Source organism: Carex rostrata, chromosome 17 (genome assembly GCF_964058835.1).
Source record: "Carex rostrata chromosome 17, lpCarRost1.2, whole genome shotgun sequence".
In the NCBI taxonomy this organism is placed as follows: domain Eukaryota; kingdom Viridiplantae; phylum Streptophyta; class Magnoliopsida; order Poales; family Cyperaceae; genus Carex; species Carex rostrata.
In genome coordinates this window covers 5854291-5874876 of record NC_135934.1, presented here as the reverse complement: position 1 = coordinate 5874876, position 20586 = coordinate 5854291, and the positions used below count along the sequence as shown (strand labels likewise).

The 20586-nt window shown below is 34.8% G+C and overlaps 1 protein-coding gene across 1 annotated transcript; it reads right to left on the bottom strand.

Annotated features, from left to right (window-relative positions):
* Nucleotides 1-4794: 4794 nt before the first annotated feature.
* LOC144568368 (protein ASPARTIC PROTEASE IN GUARD CELL 1-like) lies at nucleotides 4795-7004 on the bottom strand. Its single transcript, XM_078318697.1, has one exon. The coding sequence runs from the start codon at nucleotides 6928-6930 to the stop codon at nucleotides 5422-5424; it is 1509 nt and encodes a 502-aa protein (XP_078174823.1). The 5' UTR covers nucleotides 6931-7004; the 3' UTR covers nucleotides 4795-5421.
* Nucleotides 7005-20586: the final 13582 nt, after the last annotated feature.

The following is a 20586-nucleotide window of genomic DNA, read 5'->3' as shown; positions in this document are numbered from 1 at the left end:
TGCTTACGTTGACCGTTGGATGAGCATGGTGACTGTAGGGGGCTGCTTTAAGATTGTGCCATGCTAAAAGAACGGTTTTAAACGAGGGCATGAGGGACCTCAAAGATAGACGTGCCGAGCTGTATGCCAAAACGACTGATAAATACAGCTGAATAATACCAAACCAAGGAATCATTAACAGTGATTAGCTTATAATATTATCATTATAAAATTTTATCTGCAGAAAGCAGTCCGACTCCATTTTCTATTCGTATATTATATAAATAGGAAACCGGTCGTCACTGGAGTCCGGATCCCCTTGAAGTATCTCAAATTTTTTTGAGTTTGAATCCGGACCGTCTGATCTGCTTTCCGATCAGAATCCATGCCAATCTGATATGTGATGGTAACGGAATTCTTTTAGCAATATATTCATGGTGCAGATTTGAACTCAAATTTTGTACGGAAATTTTTAAAATTCGTGCTAGACTAAACTAATTTATTTGAATCTCATTCTACCAGGTTAGGTAACTAACTGGGTCTGAATTGTTATTTGTTGGACAAATTAAGGCTACTGTAAATTATATTTTTTTCAATTTAATCCGACTGAATATGTGCATAAAAAAATGATTAAATGAATGTTACTGGTTATGGCCTTATCCGAGCTATTATAATTATTTAATAAGATAGCATTTTAATAATAGAATTTGTTCTGTTGCTCCAAATAACGAGTGCGTATCCTCTGAGATATCTCATATTTTGCGTGACCTACGTGTCCGGTTCCTATTCGGGGATAGCGCACGGGCCAGTATTATTTGAGTTTTGAGATTCGTGCATAATGTATGTTAACGTTTGAGATTTTCTAAAAGGTCACGCAAAATATGAGATATCTCAGAGGATGCGAATTCCCAGATAACTGCTCCATGTGGAATCTATTTTACAGTGATTTTATTTTGTCTGATGAGTCACATGCCCAACAGTCCAACACAACATAAACACCACCTCTAAAAGAAATTAGATCCAGTGCAATAGCTAATCCAGTAGAATGAGATCCAAGTCGTCCATATAAATTTGGTATGAATCTCAAAGCAGAACCCCTTATATTTTCCAAAGGTACCATATTGATTTTGGTCTAATTATAATTATTTTACACGGACAAGTACCTTAGGAAATACTCACTCACACCCCTTAAAAAATTCATCAACATGTTATGTTCATTTCTATTCTATTTATGAGATCATTTTGTTATATTTTTTATTAAAGTCTATGTATCCTCCGTAGAATCTAAAATTTCGAGTTAAGACATTCGAACCGTTGGATCAAAATTTGAACCAATCCGATTTAACTTCAAAGTTAACGGGTCCCTTTAATATATATTCAGATGTAAATCAAACGGTCCAAATTCTTTCTACTGTCCAAAAATTCAAAATTTGAGTTACTGCATATGATAGGAATTCTTAATATGTGACCCTTGGCCTTCTCTGAGCTGTAACCTGTAAGTTATTTGTGAACTCAGATGCCAGCATTAAATTTTAGTCTAGATTTGGACCTTGTACAGTTGAACTAATTGAAATGAAAATGAGGAATATGATTATGGAAAGTTCGATTTAAGCTCTAAGCTGCTATATATATATATAAACACTCGGATCTAATAATCTGGTTACACGGCCCATTACATTATAAATTGAGAGGTGATTCAAATTAAAGAAAAATGGATTAGAATGATTCATTTCATTTTTCTACATTGATTTAATCAAATTTAAACTTACAAGTAATACTAGGTCAGATTTGTTTTATATATTTCAGTGTTTTTTTTTTCTATTCTTCGTTCTCGTCTTACCATCCCATCACACCATTTTTTTTGTTGCACATCTACCGTTTTCCTTTTCCATCTCGTGCCGTATTTCAGCATAAAAAAATTAAAATTATGTTTTTAATTTTTATATTCCTTTTTTAGAAAAAATATTAAAACATACTTAAAAATTTTAAAATTAAAAAAAAAACTATGCATCATTCTAAAACTTTTTTCCAAAATACTTTTATTTATAAACTTTTTAAAGAAAATTTACAAGAAAAATACTTAATATTCAAAATTATTATAAGATTGGTGCTGCATTAAATTTCAAATTCTCTTCCTGAAAATGCACCAGTCCATACACGAATTTGTATTCTCTAAATTAAATCAAATTTTGAGTTTAGATCCGGACTGTCCGATTCAAATCCCCCGGGGTCTAGCAAACAACATCTACGGTCTTGTGATTTTTACAAAAACCACAGCCATCAAGTTGTTTTCTTATTTATTTTTAATTACGATATATAAAAAAAATTCCCAATATCATGAAACATCATGATTCAGCATTGGAAGATTCTACTCACAGATTTTTTTTTTTTATTAAATGAGGTTAATACCAACTTTTGAATTATCTTTTCTAAAAAAAGTAATCTCAAAAGTGATTTACAAAGCGGGTCACACGGTCACACCAGTACTGTGATCCCCTTTCAGTGTGGAATTAAAATAAAATAAAAAATACAAGATATAGCAACATGAAATGGGCCATGAAAAAATGCAACTAGTAAATTAGCATCACCTTTCGCTGCATATTTTGATCAGCCATGGAGGTTGTAAGCAACACAATTAAAAGTTATATTTAAAAAATAAACTGAACCTAATACTATAATATATACTCTTTTGTGAGCGAGGAGACCATTTGTGACATAGAAAACTATGCATAAATTTGCTTGAATTTCTAGTAAAATATGAGAGTCAAACCACTGAATTGTTTAATATTTATAACAGATTTTTCACTCAGATTTTCAAAGTGTGAACTCTCCTACAAAAATTATGAAACAAAATTGGTTCTCATAAATTTACTATATTTTTATACAGACTTGATAAATAAACATATACTTGTTAAGATAGCAGCATAAAAACGGTACCATAAGTCTACCTACTGCCTTGTTAAAATAGAAAATTGATTCTTCTAAATAATTAAGAACAAAAAACATAAATATTACTATTTGGTATACTAAGATCTTACTCTGCTCTACAAGTTATCGTATGGATGCAAATAAAATGAGATACTCAGGAGATTTTACCTCCACACTTTAATTTAGAGCTGAATAAAATCGCTAAGTTTATACACAAAATTCACCTTCTCTCCCCTTCGCTCTCTCTCGATTTATTGTTGTCACTGTTGTCTAGTGCAGCTGGTCAGGACACCCCACTCTTCTACGGAAAAACGTGGGTTCAAACTCTGCTAGAAACAGAAAAAAGTGTATGAGTTACATACATACTATAATAATAAAAAAAAAAGATTTATTGTCCTAGAGGAGGTAGCTCTCAATTTATAATGCTACCTCAATTTATAATAAACAAGTTCCACGAAACCTCTAAAAAAAACAACATGATCCACTAGCTACTAATAAAGCAATATCACAATATGAGACAATCAATGAACACCATGGACATGGATTTTCCTATCTCTACTAATTATAACCTATACATAAAAAATAAATAAAAAAGTAACATCCTTTTCAGGCATGTTTGTGTGATATAATAATGCATTACAAAAGCAATAATGTAAATTCAAAACTCAATACTCCAATCCAGTGATCTTAGATTTTTCATCGCATATAACATGTTTCTAAAAGAAATTGATACTGAACTCAGCGAAAAAACAATGCAGCATTCTGCACTTATCATTAAATATGTTGCTCTCAAGTCTCAAGAAAGCCGGTTGTCAATTGACATCTCTAATTACCTGTTCGCCATCTAAAGAGAACAGGAATGAAAATTCTTGAATGGTCAAAATATTGTGCACGTGGATTGATTTCTGCGAAGTCTGAATAATTTTTTTTTCTCCCACGCGCATAGTAAACGGCCGAATAGACCCTAAAACATATATCTTGGTTTGGCTAAAATGTGCTGGTTATCTGTTTATCTTAATTTTGATTCTAACATAGTCTTCGTTGAAACCATCATTCAGTGGAAACAAGTGAATTTTCTTCCCAGAGCATAGGTCCCATGCTTAATATAATTTTCTTTTCAAACTCTTTAACTTGCAATTGAATTTTTCATGAGAAAAAAAATTCAATGTACGAATGACGAAATGTTATGACTAGAACATTTTAATCCTGATGACGAGTCTAAAAAATTATTCCTCCTTTGTTTGGTAGTTATTAGTCATATAATAGTGCCGGTCAAGACGAAAAGAGAAAGAAGAGCAGAACTGCTCACGTGGTGTGGGCTCCCCTCCTCCCTTCCCTTATGCTGAGGTGCAGGTCACGGTTTCACGGAACGGTCGATTTGACAACTTTATCAAGTATCTCCCTTTCTCTACTCCTCTCCAATCCAACAGATCACTGGAAGTTTCCCGACCCCCAAACAGCACTAATTTAGGACGTCTGTTCAAGAATGGAGGGTGAAATGTTACATAAGCATCTTCAAGTAATGGAGAACATACAAACACTGGCTGAGGTTCAGTGACTTCAGTCATTGCCATGGGCCTACCATGTGCTTCTTGCTCCGCACTTCTGTCCGGATTAACGCATAGATTTGTCGCCTAAAGTATGCATTTAGGCTCCCTAATTATCATTCAATACCGCTAAACCTTCATGTCAACATTAAATTACCATTTACCAAAAGAAAAAGAGAGCGGATTCTATGTGGCTATTCCCATGCAACCTTCTCATGCCATGAAATGTAGGTCTACCGTGCAGTAGCTCTATACAATCTCAATCTCATGTCCACAGTTCGAACGAGTAATCCAACAATATTTTATTTAAAATAAAATAAAATACTATAAACAACAGCGGTAATCCAACAATAAATTAGAAATCATATAAATATCATACATCTTAAGTCTTAACTCTTAAGCAAAAATATCTTACAATGCAAAACTATTCAAAACCATATCTAGCCAAACAGGTCCCCCACTTAATTACTATTTGCCTTCACACAATTTCACCTTTCAAAGATCCCCATCGGACCGACGTCACTGGACGCACATCCCAACAACACCCCTCAAATCTATCAAAACTTCATTTTCGTAAAAACCCGTGCTCCCGGTAACCGTTGCCCTTCTTTTTCCGAATTAAAACCACCCACCGCTTCAAATATTACCCATGGGCCCCACGTTCCAGAAAAAAAAAATAGAAATAACACCAACCTAGACTATCTGCCAACATCCCTCAATTATTATTCCCCAACAAATTTCTCGCCTCGCATTTAAATCATTGACCCAAAAGTACCACGGTAAAAAAAGATCCAAACAAAAAAGCACACAGCACACAGTGACACAGGCCACCTTTTCTTTCCTTTCATTTTTTTTTTCAATTTTTTAGTAAAACATTTTTCATAAATTAAAACAAAAAAATATTAAATGACAGGCTGGCCTTGTCTTTGTTATCAAAGCCCTCGCCCCTCCTGCCGACCCGGCCCCACTAGCACTTATTTGGGCTGAACCCCACCAATGACCTACCCACATCAAAACTGACACGCGTCCCCTGCTGCTGTACATTACCGATGATCGACAGTGGAGCCGACGTCGGTGCGAAGGCCAGGCAGTACGTACCGGCTGAATCAACCGGAATCAGGTAATTCTTAGCCGGTAGTTTCAGCTCATTGCCGCGCCCGAAATGGAACGCCACGGTTGGCACCTCGACACTTGTTCGGCCCGACAGGTCGTAGCAAGTGTCGAAAAGTGAGAACCCATCGGCATGAGGCAGAGATCTCGTACCAGCGGCGAAAGCATCACGAAGTGCATTGTAAGCCTCAGTTTGCAACCGTGTCACAGCTGTACCGGAATCGACAATGACGCCACCATTGCCCGTCTCATCCATGGAAAAAGTAGATTCAGGAATGGAGAGCAGTTCACCTCCGACACTGATACCGGACATACCGACATAGTAGAAGGTTTGTAGCTTTTCGTTTCTGAGCAGTGGGGCCGTGACGTCAGAGGCCTCGTCTCCGTTTGAGCTCAGCTCAAGAGTAGAAGCTGACTGGGAATCTCGGTCTACGAGGCAGTAGGAAAAAGATTTAGCTGAGACCTGAGAGGGAAAGGAGAGTGGGCCGCCGCCCATGGCTAACAACCCGGCAGCACCAACAAAAAGCCCCTCATTGTCGTGCCCACATCCAATTGCGACATTGGGTACTGGCTGGGAGTTGCCAAGAGTAATTGTCTCGCTGGCAAAATCACCGACCGTGTAGGACCCATCTCCGTAAGAGACCTGGTAGAGGCATGATGATGTGGAGTTACGGCACGCCGACACGTCAAGTGAGTGGCATTTCGACGAGTCACACGAGAGAGTCGTGTAGGATGAAGATTCAGATGGGTCGAACAACGGGTCAGTCTGCTGGTAGCAGTCAGCGCATGGTTCGCATTGGACCCAGGTGACGTCACTTCCAGTGTCTAGTACCATGTAAAGTGATTTAGCCGGGTTACCGATCCCGACTCGTGAGAAGTACTCGCCGCTCCCTTGGCTAGTGCCAGAGACAATGGGGCCCTGGATTGCTTCTTCCATTGTGGATAGCATCTCCCCCTCGGCCATGGGCTTTAGATCTGACCTCTTTACACCATCAATGGCCAGAGTAACTCGCGAAGCAATGGCCGATACTCTATTGGCGTCCCGGTTCATGCGTGAAAGGGTAAGTGACCGGTAGTCATTGGGACGGTGGTGGTGGGTTGAGAAGGGGAGAAAATCCCGGGAATGTAGATCTAGAGTGAATTTGTCTGTGCCGGTGGTACCGGCACCGACACCGGCTAGTGATTGATCGAGTGGTGGAGCTTTGTCTGGGTTGTATGAAAGAGCGCTTTGCGCTTGGGAAATGGAAGCGGAGATATCAAGTGTGGCGGTTTTATGAGAGATTTGTCGGCTACATGCTGAGAGAAATAGAGAGGAGAAGGTTACCAGTAACAGGAAACAGGGGAGAGGTTTATCCGTCTCCGCCATTAATTGGGAAACGAAGAGAAGATAGAGGAGGAGAAGGGATGAGAGGATGGATGGCAAATGGCGAGGTGCTTTTAACAGGGTAGAGTAGTAAGTGGGTTGTGGCAGTGTAATTAAATGAGGCTACTTTTACCCTCCCTTTTGTTTCCCCTCCAGTACCTTAACGGGGATATTCCTTTGAAGTGAAGTGTGTTTCCAGTACTGCTAAATGGAGGGAAAGAGGATGTTCAAAGATAAGCCAGTAAATGAGACTCTTTGACGAGCTTTTGACCTACAAATGACCGCTACTTCTTGACGAAGCAAAGAAAATTAATTGGGAGTGGTACGATGCGCAGATGACCAAATTCGTCCAATATCCATTTAAAGCGGTCCGATTCATAAAGATACGTGAATAAATTTCGAGATTCGTGCGTATTAAATTAACAAACATCATTATGCAGATTGGACGGACTCGACTTCAAGTCGGACCAAATTTGATTCGATGCCCATAGGACCGCTACACAGACCGGAAGGAAATAGCAACATGGGAAGATTGCTTAGCAAATAGAAGGCAGTTTACTTATCAGTGTTTCTAATTTTACAATTATTAACGAATCTGATGTATTTTTTGATTGGTATTTCGTAGGTAGGAATCGGATCTTGGATCATCTGCCCATACAGGAAAAGATCCGATAAGGAACCTGATGGAACGTTCTCAAAATAAATAGGTGTACTTGATCATAGCCCTTTATTTTGATTTTGTGAAAAATGTTTAATTATGATTTCGGATGGTTTATTTTCCGCTGCTATCTCTAAAAATTTGGTTTCTTGTTATAAAAAATAATAAAATTTATCTTAGAACATCTTCATTTCTAAAATTAATTAGAAATTGTCGCGATGGACTAAAAATTAAAATTGAGAGTATAATGTAAATTTAGCAATTAAAATCAAGGTTCTTAATAGTGATTATCGCGTTGTCGCGGAGAGACTAAAAGTTATCGCGTTATCGCGACAGGTTAAAAAAAAGCTATCATGTATATATTTTTTTTAATTTATGTTCTATATTATACTAATTATTAATATTATCAACATTAAGAAAATTAGAGTAACCACTAATTTAAATATATACTTTTTTTAATCATGCAAATAAGATAAAAAAAAATGTACAAGATAGTATTCTTTAATAGTTCATAACTTGTATTACATATTATAATTAACAAAGAGTGATTAATTTTACAAGTGAAATAAAGTTAGTACCCATTTGATTCTTTTACATATTACAACAATCAAAATCAGCTTTCAATTAAAATGAAGGGCAATAATTTTACAAGTGAATACTAGACAAAGAGCAAAGAAAGGAATAATTAATATTTAAATATTTTTCGATATAAAAGAGGAGACTATATCGTAAATAGGAACATAAATACAGAGTTCGATTTAGCATATCTAGCATAGCGGACCATGTAGCATCACAAATAGGAACTTAAGCACAGAAACTCATGCAAATTACAAAAACTAAATAAAAATGAAGCCCATGTAGCATAGCGGTTAGCAATAGCACACAGCGTGTAGTGGTAATAGTGGTAAGCTATTACAATTATAGCGGCCGTAGTTGAATTAGCGAATTTTTATCTCACAGCGTAATTTTTATAGTTAAAAAAAAGCTATAGTACAACTATATTGTAACTATAGCTAACTATTTAGACCACTAATTAAAACTCATAAAATGAAAATCAATATTTTTTTTCCAATTAAAAAGTAGTTTATTTCAAAAATTAAACTTAATTAATAAATTCTCATACATCTCAGAAATAACAATAAATGTCAGTATGTCACGTCATGTTGTATTAGAAATTAAAATAAAAAATCCGATGTAGATTCTCTAATAACAGAGTTAACTAAGGTAGGCTTTATCTAGATCTAATTATGTGTGCATTTAATTTTTGGCCATAAATTAACTTCTTAACGATAGTGACATGCAATATAAGATATACCTATCACTGTTGGATACTGAGAAGTGAGAACCAAATTAATTTCATCATGGTAAGCTGTAGTTATAGATGGATTCAAATCAGCTGAAATCTCTGAAATTTCAAATCCAACTGCTGAACTGTTTTGAAATACGTACACAGAAAAAGTTGAACGCTTGAATTCGAAATTATAGAAATTTCAGATATACTGTTTATGCATTCGGAATTCAGCTGATTTAAATCCGTTATAGATTTATAAGCAATAAAATCCAGATGCATTTATTCACCTCTCATCTTTATTACTGTGTTTCATAAAAGAAAAGGCTTTTATTATCCTCTGCATGCAAGCCTGAAATCAATTAAACCCACTTATTACTCCTCTTAGAGCATGAAAGCATTCAATTTTCAGTCGCTTTCTCACAGCTATTTTTTCTAGCTCCGTTGGTGTTGTTGCTGCTTGCTGTTACTGTTGATGTTGCCTAAGGACTTTTCTCAAAAAAAAAAAAAAAAAAATGTTGCTGTGGCCTGCGTAGCTTGATAATTGTACGACTTTAGAAAGAGGACAAATAGTCGGCTGTGGCAGTGTGGCTACATTCCAAAAAACCTATTCACTATTTGATATGAATCTACTTTTTTCTATTGGGAATTCATAATATCTTCCCTAAGCGTAGGGGCACTGTGGCAAAAATAAATAAATGATAATAGTCATCCGCATAAGGTATTGGATGGTGGAGGTATTGGATGGTGGAGTCTAGGGGTGGCAACGAACTGAACTGAATTGAACTTGATTTGATTCGTTTCGAATCGAATCCATTTCGAATCAAATTAATTGCGAACTACACATTTTTCGAATTGAATCCGAATCGAATCACGAACTAAATTATTTTTTAGCAGCCTTAGTTATACCGGTAGTTTATACATTAATTTTTTCTCGCCAGACAAAATTCACATGGCTTCCTTTTACCGGTATGAACTATGAAATGAGTGTTTTTAAGTTGAAAAATTATTCATGAAAAAATAAATCAGAGACGGCTTTCCTGGTATGAACTATGAGAGACGACCGAAGAGAGAGGAGAGACAGTCATCTAGGCCGGAGAGAGGAGTGACATTCGGAGAGACAGCCAGTCACCAAGAGCGTCGGCTAGATTTTAGAACTAGAGGGAGAGTGAGTTAGGGAGAGATGAAGAGAGAACTAGGTTATTGAGATTTGAGAGTGAGGGAGTGTCGGCTAAATTAAATTATGACTCTCTATCTTAGATTTTAATTTGATCAGGTAAATGGATGGCCGGTGATTTTATGAGATTCGAACTACAAAAAAAATCACGAACCTATTTCGATCGAACCAGGCTAGGTTTGAGTTTGGTTTGAATTAATTCCGAACCGAACCTGATTTGGTTCGTTTCAATTCGAACTCATTTCGAATCAAATTAAACTTGAATCAAACCCGAATCAAATCACGAACCTCGAATTTTTTTGCCAGCCCTAGTGGAGTCTACCGTTTTATGATTTTGGATTACTTCCAAAACAGTGTCTATTCAGAATGACGCAGAGAACTAGTATTATTTGTGCTTTGAAATTCACGCAAAGTTAAAAGAACTATGCAAATCTGACAATCGTAAAGATTATCTTTACGGTATCTGGAAGGATACAGATTCTCCCGAAATTTTTATTAATGTCCTTAAAAAAAAATAGCAAATATGTCTTCCGGACTGATTTTTTTTTTTTTTTAAATTACTCTAACTGCTCTATGTTGGAGCGGTTAGAGTGGAAAAAACGTGTTGTCTTGCTGTGTTGTGACTAACACGTCGTGACTTTGGTCTTGTACTGTATTGTGCCGTGATCAAGTTAATTTTTCACATGCCGTACTGTGACTAAAATATCAATGGATGGTCACTCCACGTAAGTCACGCCGCGCCTAAACGTGCCGTGACCAAGCGTGACTCGCATGACAATTTCATCATATATAATTTATATTAGTTTATTCAAAATTCACCATTTGGTCAAGATATAATGGTCCTAATTACATGTGACTCATGTGACTACATGATGTGTCATGCCAAATTTTCTAAAGATGGTCATGACACGCGAATGGTCACAGCACAGGACATGCAAGTCATGACACGTAACCGATACACGTACCGTGCCATTTTTCCCACTCCAGGGGTGGTCATTTTTATTTTTTATTTTTTTTTAGAGATGTTAATATTTTCATCTAATCTGTATATTATATGACACCTATCCTCATTTAGATTGTAATCATGGAGAAATTATGTACATTACATAGAGAACTGTATGAAACATAATCAACTTAAAAAAATATAAATGATCAACGAGAGCTAAGACAATTATTATTATTATTATTATTATATAGCAAACTGTCCCACTGTGGAGGCGATTTGATAAACATCTTTAAAGAAAAAAAATTGACTGCCCTAACGTTGGCAATTACGACATTTAAAAAAAAAAAAATCAGCTCGCAGAACATATTTGTTATTTATTTTTCTGGAAGGACATTAATAAAAATTTTGGCAGATTTTACCTATGCTCCCTACTAGAGATGTAAATGAACTGAGGCGGAATGAGCAGGGTAAAGCTCGAAATCATATCATGAGTCGTGACTATAAGTAGTGTTTTGACAAAATCCGCGGGGGCTCAATCCGGACCTGTCCACCCATGCCCGAGCATGAGTATACACAAGTACGGGTATGAAACGGACTGATCGCGATTTTTTTGGAAAAAACTCGGGTTAACCCGGACCAAATTGAACACGTGCCCGCCGGACCAGTCTGTGAACCTGTGCCCGTTGTACCCTTACCCGTACCCGTGCCCATGAACCCATATACCCGTACCCGCAATATCCGGATCCCTTTTTTTTTGAATTTTTTCCCTTCAACGGGGGCAAACCCATACCCATGCCCCTTTACCCGTCTACCAGGATCCTTTTTTTTTTAATTCTTCCCTCCAATGGATCAAACCCGTACCCATGAACCTGAACCCGTGCCCGTTTACCCGTGGCCGAACCCCCATAATTTTTTTTTAAAATCCATTCCCTCGAATCAAAATTCTCTAAATAAACCGTCCCTCACAAAATTTTCACATCTCTCTCAATATTTTTATCTCTATTCTCTCATACATTCTCTCAATCTCAATATTTTCATTATTCTCCAATTTTAATTTTATTGTTAAAAAAATATATATAGTTGTTAATTTAATTCATTGTACAAATACGCAAACGCAAACGGAATTACGAAGGTATTCTACGAGATTATCCCGCGAGATTAAAGGTTACATTTATTTCATGTTATATTAAATTTTGTTTGATTAAATTTTGCTAGATTAAATTTTGTTAGATTGAATTTTGTTAGATTGCAATATTGAATGTTAGATTTATTTTATGTTACAAGTAGTTTAAATTGAATGTTAGATTTATTTTTGTAGAGTAATTTAAAATTTAAATTTGATGTTATATTTATTTTTGTTGTGAAATTTAAAATTTAAATTTGAATGTTAGATTTAGTTAATGTTAGATTTATTGAATGTTAGTGTATTGCTAAAAATATTAGATTTATTTTTTGAATATGTTAGATTTAATTTTTGAAATTCGGATTTATTTTTAATTGGTTAAAAAAATAGGTTAGATTTTTTTTTTAATATGTGAAGTAATTTGATTTGTTTTGAATAGATTAGATTTAATTTTTAAAATTCGGATTTATTTTTAATAGGTTAGATTTATTTTTGTGAATATGTGAAGTAATTAGATTTGTTTTCAATATATTAGATTTAATTTTTAATAGGTTAAAAAAGATGTTAGATTTATTTTTGTGAATATGTGAAGTAATTAGATTTATTTTGAATAGGTTAGATTTTATTTTTGAAATTCAGATTTATTTTTACTAGGTTAAAAAAAGATGTTAGATTTATTTTTGTGAATATGTGAAGTGATTAGATTTGTTTTGAATAGGTTAGATTTTATTTTTCAAATTGGATTTATTTTTAATAGGTTAGATAATTAAAAATTTTCCAATGTTATAAATATTTTTGAATATGGTTAGATTATTAGATTAAAATTTGTTGAATGTTAAAATTTATAAATGTTACATTAGATTTTATTTTAAAAATGTTAGATTTATTTTGAATAGGTTAGATTTATTTTTGAAAATGTTAGATTTATTTTGAATAGGTTAGATTTATTTTTGAAAATGTTAGATTTATTTTTAAATAGATTAGATTTATTTTTAAAGAGTTAGATTTATTTTGAATATGTTAGATTTTATTTTTGAAATTCGGATTTATTTTTAATAGGTTAAATAAATAGGTTAGATTTTATTTTTAATAGGTTAGATTTTATTTTTCAAATTCGGATTTATTTTGATTTTAAATGTTAGATTTATTTTTAAATAGGTTAGATTTATTTTAAAAATGTTAGATTTATTTTGAATAGGTTAGATTTATTTTTAAATAGAGATTTAGTTTAAAAATATTAGATTTATTTTTAAAAAATAGAAAAAAAATATGCTGTTTCGGCTTCTGTTCCTGGCTAGAATAGGTTGTTTCGGCCTTTGCAGAAAATACAGCTTCTCTGCAAAGGCCAAAACAGCCTGTTCCGGTCACCGAAACTGTTACGTTACGAATTTTTTTCAATTAAATTCAAATGAATTAGAAACAAGAATCAAGTTAATTGTGCTAATAAAATGGAAGTTTAAACCTTAATTAAGGTTCCCCTAAATAAGTAGGTTAAGTGTGAATCGAAACCGCGTCGAAATTTCGAGATTTTGGAATTTTATAGGCTCAGTGCGGATGGGATTGACCCGCAGTGCGGGTGGGTGCATCCGCACTCATGCAATTCTGTGGTGGTCCAAAATTGACTAAGTACTGAGTGCGGGTGAGTGACCCGCAGTGCGGATGGGTCCAGCCGCACTCATGAATTTCTGTATTGCACTGAATTTCCCTGAAATCGGCTAAGTAGTGAGTGCGGATGAAGTTGACCCGCAGTGCGGGTGGGATTCATCCGCACTAGGCTCGGATTTTCTTGAATTTGGTATGAAAACTTTCTAAGTCCCGAGTGCGGGTCAAGCCACCCGCAGTGCGGATGGGTGCATCCGCATTCAGGGTAATTTTAACCCTAAAATCCAAATCAAAGCTTCTCTCTCTCTCTCTTCCACCATTCCCCATTTTTAAGTGATTTTCGTCCAAGAGAGAAGAAAAAGAGCTCGTGAGTTTCCGTTTCTTTCAGACTCCCGATTGTTGCGAGAAATCGAGTTTGGAACCGAGAAAGCAGCCGAGGATCTCTCCGAACCCTCCTATTTGGTATTTCTTTCTCTCCTTCTTTCTTTCGAAAACTCGAATTTTCTCGATTTCTCGGATTCTCGTTTTAAACTCGAGATTTGTGTTCGAATTGTTCGAGGACTAGTTCCTCTACACTCCTTACTAGTTTGTTTGTCAATCTTTTTCCCGATTTCTTCCGATTTGTGAAATATGATTTCTAGGGTTTCGTGCCAAAATTGAAAGTTGGCATAATCGTGATTTGATTTGTTTAACCCGACCAATTTGACTTGTAATCGGTAGGGTTGCTTCCTGATATGGAATTTTTAGAACGTATAACGGTTAATTTGAGGTTTTGACCAAATTAGGGTTAACCAAACGGTGAATTGAATTGAACCGAGAACCAAAGTAGTGAAACGGTGATTGATGGTTACCAGAGTGAAATAGTATATGGCTAGAGGGCCTAGATGAAATTGTGCACCGTTATGTGAGATTTTGATAAGAAAAGAGGAATCAAAAGAATCGGTACCAAAGCATAGGAATTGATTAAGGAATGTAAAAGCCCTAGTACCACTCGATTAGACTCCTCGATCATGAACCAAGGTTAAACCTAGAATACGTGTGATATAGGTGTAGGCTCGGTCGAGCAAGACGTAACGAGGCAATTCGAGACGCCTGATCCATAGTTTAAGCGGTACGCTCATCATAATAAGGTGCGGGATTCTTGGACTTGTTTGATACTTTATTTTCAGGAATTAAACTGTTTATTCGTTTGTCATGTTGAATGATTAATTGTTGCATATTTTGGAATTCGTGCTGTAGATTGATTCTTGCATAAATGAGAATGATTGAATTGTTCGGTTAAGGTTAATTGGCATGTTGGTATGGTTATCATTTGATTAGTTCTATTAATTGTTCTTGATGTGAATGAATCTGCCAGGCCGACCTGTTTAGGTGGCTGGATAAGGTAACGGTGACCTACCCGTTGACCTGTGTTTATGAATTTGCCAGGCCGACCTGTTTAGGTGGCTGGATAGGGTGACGCTGCTGACTTATGCGTTTGACCTGTTAGAATTTTCCAGACCGACCTGTTTAGGTGGCTGGATAGGGTGACGCTGCTGACTTATGCGTTTGACCTGTTATGGATTTGCCATACCGACCTGTTGAGGTGGCTGGATAAGGTGACGGTGACCTATTCGTTGACCTGTTTTGTGATGATTGTGCGAGGCTGATTGTTGTTTGTGATTCTATTTGAATGAAATTGCAAGGTTGAGCGGTATGGCTGACTTTGATTCCGTGTGTTTACATTTGTGTCAAGTTGACCTGTATAGGTGACTTGTAACCGGACCTTAGGAAATGGTTAAGCCAAACAGCAATTGCAGATGGGTGTCTGATAAAGGGTCCAGCTTGGTTGGCCATCTGTAGGCGTCTGTAACCCTACAGATGTGGGGTTGATAACGGTTCAGCTCGAAAGAACATCTGTGGTTGCTACCAGTCATAATGAATTAAGTTAAGCCAAATATCTGTTGTGTTTTGAAACTCATCTTCGAAATTCCGTAAACTGTGTTTCAGGTTGATTAATTGTTGTCGAGTATTGGCATTCTGTTATTTATGATTATATATATCTGTTTGCATTGTTATGGTTTGGGTTTCATTGTTGAATATAGAGTTTGATTGCAAGTCCAATAGTCTAAACTGTGGCAAATTCGCACTGAGAATTTATTCTCACCCCCACCCTCCCGGTTATTTTACAGGTACTGGTGCGACTGATTCTGGAGAGGCACGCGAGTAGTAGGCCATAGTAGCTTACCATCTCAGGACCCTAGATATTTTGGTGTATAGTTTTAGGGTAGGCCTTATGGTTGGTATCCGGATGAGATACTTATATTGTATTATTTACTGTCCAGACTGTGTACTCTGATTTTTATATTAGAAACTTGTTTTGAATTGCGTGTTGTTTGGTTTGAATTGTTAATTGCCTTGTGAGCATACACGGCGTTGTATGCTTACGGCGGGGGACTGTTACGACCCGTGGCCGCGGGGTGTGACAGAAACAGCATATATATATTTTTTTTAAATTCGGATTTATTTTTAATAGGTTAAATAATTAGGTTATATTTATTTTTTAAATATGTTAAGTAATTAGATTTATTTTTGAATAGGTTAGATTTTATTTTTCAAATTCAGATTTATTTTTAATAGGTTAAAAAAATATCTTAGATTTATTTTTTGAATATGTTTAGTAATTAGATTTATTTTTTAAAAAGGTTAGATTTTATTTTTTAAATTCCGATTTATTTTTAATGGGTTAAATATGGCCTTGGGTACTATTGTGTTACCGGGCATTGGATCGATGATCAATGGGTATTAAAAAAAGAGGATATTAAGTATTCGAGTGTTGGATTCCCCGCACACTGTAATTGTAATTTTCAAATCCATTATTGAGGTTTTACAAGAGTACAACCTTAAGAAGGATATGGATAACAAGATTTTTTCGATTTCATTCAATAATGCTAGCAACAATATAACTTCCATTGATATTTTTAAACGGTCACTAAACCCAGTTATGAATGTGCAATGTTTCACCAAAAATGTGCTTGCAACATACTTAACCTCGTCGTGAAGGTGGGCCTGAAAACAGAAGCCATAAACCTATTGATAATTAAATTTAAGGATGCTCTCAACCACATTGTTTCAAACCAAGAAAGAAAACAACGGTTTGCGTTGCTGTGCGTCAACTATGGATTGAGTAAGTTGAAAGTTTCTTGGGATATAGATACCCGTTGGAACTTTACCTATAGGTTTTTGAGCCGATGCCTCCTTAGAAAGCTGTCATAGAGGAGTTTTTGAGAAGCAGCACTCCCGAGGGAATGACATTGGAACCCACCTGCGGGCAGGGAATGGGAACAACTAGAAAGGCTTAAAAATTTTATAGGAACCTTTTTTACAGCAACTGTCGAACTATCATGCTCGTACTCACTGACGTCATTTTAGTTGCTCAAACATCTCTATAGCATCTCCAAGGTGTATTGTGAATTGGAACAAGCTGAAACCCACGATAAATCTGTCACGCCGATCATAGATGCCATGAAAAAAAAATTCTAAAATATTGGAAAGATATACCCCTCCTGCCCATTGTCGCAAGGTGCCTTAACCCGGCATACAAGAAGTATTTCACGATCAGAATGGTTGAAGCGTACAAAGAGAATCTACATTTAGCCAAAACCGGGGTGGAGGCATACGTGAATTCTAAGTTCAATGAGATGTTTAACTTATACAATTCAAGAATGGGTGACAACCAAAACCCGTCTTCGTCCCGTGCCGCCGCTAGGTAAGAATATAAATATATATGTGTTTTTAATCTCTATTATTTATAATATCTACATTATTTGTCCACTAATTTTTTTATTTTTTAATAGTTCCACTTCCATGAGCACTAGCAGTGGTGGATTGTCAGCAGATTTTCAGTCGGAGAGTCAACCACACACATTCACAAACGAGTTATTGAGCTATATGTCGATGCTCAAAAAAGTTGAAAACGTTGACATCATGGCGTGGTGGAAGAGGAATCAAAGGGCCTATCCAACGTTGGCGATGATAACCCGCGATGTATTTGCTGTACCCGTGTCAACCGTTCCTTCCGAAAGTTATTTTAGTTCGGCGAACAAGATCCTCTCCGATAAACGTAGTAAGTTGTGTGCACATGTTTTTGAGGGACTTGTGTGCTTGAAAGATTGCATTGATGCTGACGAGCGCAAGCAACATCGAGATCAACAAGAATCATCATCTGTAGTCGACACTGAAGAAAGCGATACCGAGTCGCGTCCCGAGGCTAATTCGGATTTTGACAGTGTGGAAGACAGCGAAAAATGGTAGAGGAATCCAAAAATTCTAAATAGGTAGTGTCGGTAAAAATTGCTAACCTCTTTTAATCTTTATGGTTAGTTTTTAAATTATAATTTCTAAGCTTTTCAATTAGTTTTTAAATTATTCATTTTAAAGAAGAATTACTAAAAAGAAAAAAGTTAGAACTCGGCCTATGTTATTTTACATAGCCGGTCCCAAACCCGGAATAAAGGAAGAGGGTAACTTTTATTTTTTAATCTATTTTTTAAAATAATTCATAATTATTTTTAAAGTAATTGATTAATTATTTTTATTTTTATTTTATTGTTTTAAAGTAATTGATTTAAGAAATTTTTTATTTATATCCTATTGTTTTAAAGTAATTGATTTAAGATATTTTTTATTTATATTTTATTTAACCTATTAAAAATAAATGAAGGTTTAGAAAATATATTATCAATTTAAAATGAACGTTTAAAAAATGTATTATCAATTTAAAATGTAAACTAAATTTTTTGAGATATAAATAAATTATGAAACTATATAATTATAAATATATTATCAATTTAAAATGTAAACTATTTTCAATTTAAAATGTAAACTAAATGCATACATAATTTATGACTATTTTTTAAATGAAGCATATTTTTCTAATTTTGTATATATGGAATTATAGTTTTAGATGCATATTTACAAAATCTTTTGTGCATTAATTGAAGCATAACACAATTATTTTATATTGGAACATATTTTTATCATTTTTATATATATAGAAATATAGTGTTACACGTGCCTCTGCCACTTGATCTAAGCCCGCATCAACTTTTGTTTTTTGTTTTTAAATAAGATCAAGTTTCTCAATTAGTACAATTTTATGGAAAGCTTATATGATGTGTTTGGCGATGAAAAACATAAGTGGGTTCAAACATTATTTTACTAGATAAATTGTTGATCAATATTTCCATCAGATTTGGTTTGCTAAACATGAAAACAAATATTAAATCTTCCCCGATAAAATCAATTATGGGCCAAAAGTTTAAAATCTATGGCTTCGTATTAATTTCTTTTCTAGGAGTTGGAATCAAAACAGCAAGACAATGGATTAATCCACCTATTGGGCTTATTTGGGCCATGGATGCTTTCCATTGGGTTCGCTCTCTTACCTTGCCTACAGAAAACAACTGGAGAATTAAAGCACCTAATAAAGCTCTAAAAAAAATTGGCTACATCTCAAAATTAAATAAATGCAGGGCCGAATCAACTCAAAGTTATTCATCGTATCTGATCTTCTACATTTGAAGTTAAAAAAAAAAAAAAAAAAAATCTGATCTTCTACATTTCTTTTCCTAATTCGGATACGCTATTGTAAGAATAATACTCCTATTCTTATTGCATCAGATGCATATTCAGGGATATGAAACTCGAATTAGTAGAACACTAAAATAAGAATAGTCATGTTATAAAATAGGGTAATTTTTTCAGAGATCACTTTGTACTTTGTTACGAATTGGTTATTCAACTTTAATTTATTCCAATCAAGTCACTTAACTTTTCATTTGTCCTAAATTAGTCACTATGTAACTTTTTCATCCAAAATGCTAATGAAATATTCTCATTCCGTTGGTATTTTGGACGGAATATACTCATTCCATTAGAATTTTGGACGGAACGAGCATATTCTGTTAGCATGGACGGAATGAGCATATTTTGTTAGCATTTTGGATGAAAAAGTTATAGAGAGACTAATTTGGGACAAATGAAAAGTTGAGTGACCAATTTGTGACAAGGTACAAAGTTTAGTGACCTCTGGAGAAAATTACTCTTATAAATATAAATATGATATAGAGAACAAAGATTATAACAAATCAACAATACAATTTTAGTTGAATTTAAAGCCTTGATGTGAAATACATACAAACCGAATTCGTATTGTAATGCTAAATCTGTTAAGCTTGACAAACTGAGTATGTGGATCAATTGTGAGAAAATATGATAAGTGAATTGAGAAATTCAACTGCTATCACTGCAAAATGCGTGGACAGATGTTCCGAGATAGAAGACTATCCTTGAACTACAATTATAAAAAAAGAATAAAACAAAAACGAAACATTCAATATTTTATCATCATTAAAAATAATTGTACAAACCATATATATATTAGACTGAAATTTAGCGTTTGACGGTGGCTGCCAAGAGAATTTTTTTTTTCTTATTAAAAGAAAAAAAAAACATTTGGTTCAGAAATATTACCTCCGAATTTCACTTCTTTTTGATGCCTCCAATATCCCATTATAAAAACACAAATCGAGAAAAAATAGCCTCCAATTATTAATAAATAAGTTATTGGTATTTGCAATATGTTGATTTCCAGCTTAATTTCGTTTGAATCATTTCCTCACACAATTTAATATTAATAAATTAAAACGAGCAAGTTCTTCGTACAGACAGCTTTGAGATTCAACTATTTATCTCGTCTTTCACACTTTATGGTCTTAAAATGCATCTAATATGAACAGAACAAATCAGCAGATCATCCATATTGTACTTGTATACAGTGAATAATTATAAATGCATGATTTAACGACCTCTTAAGCTCCAACGG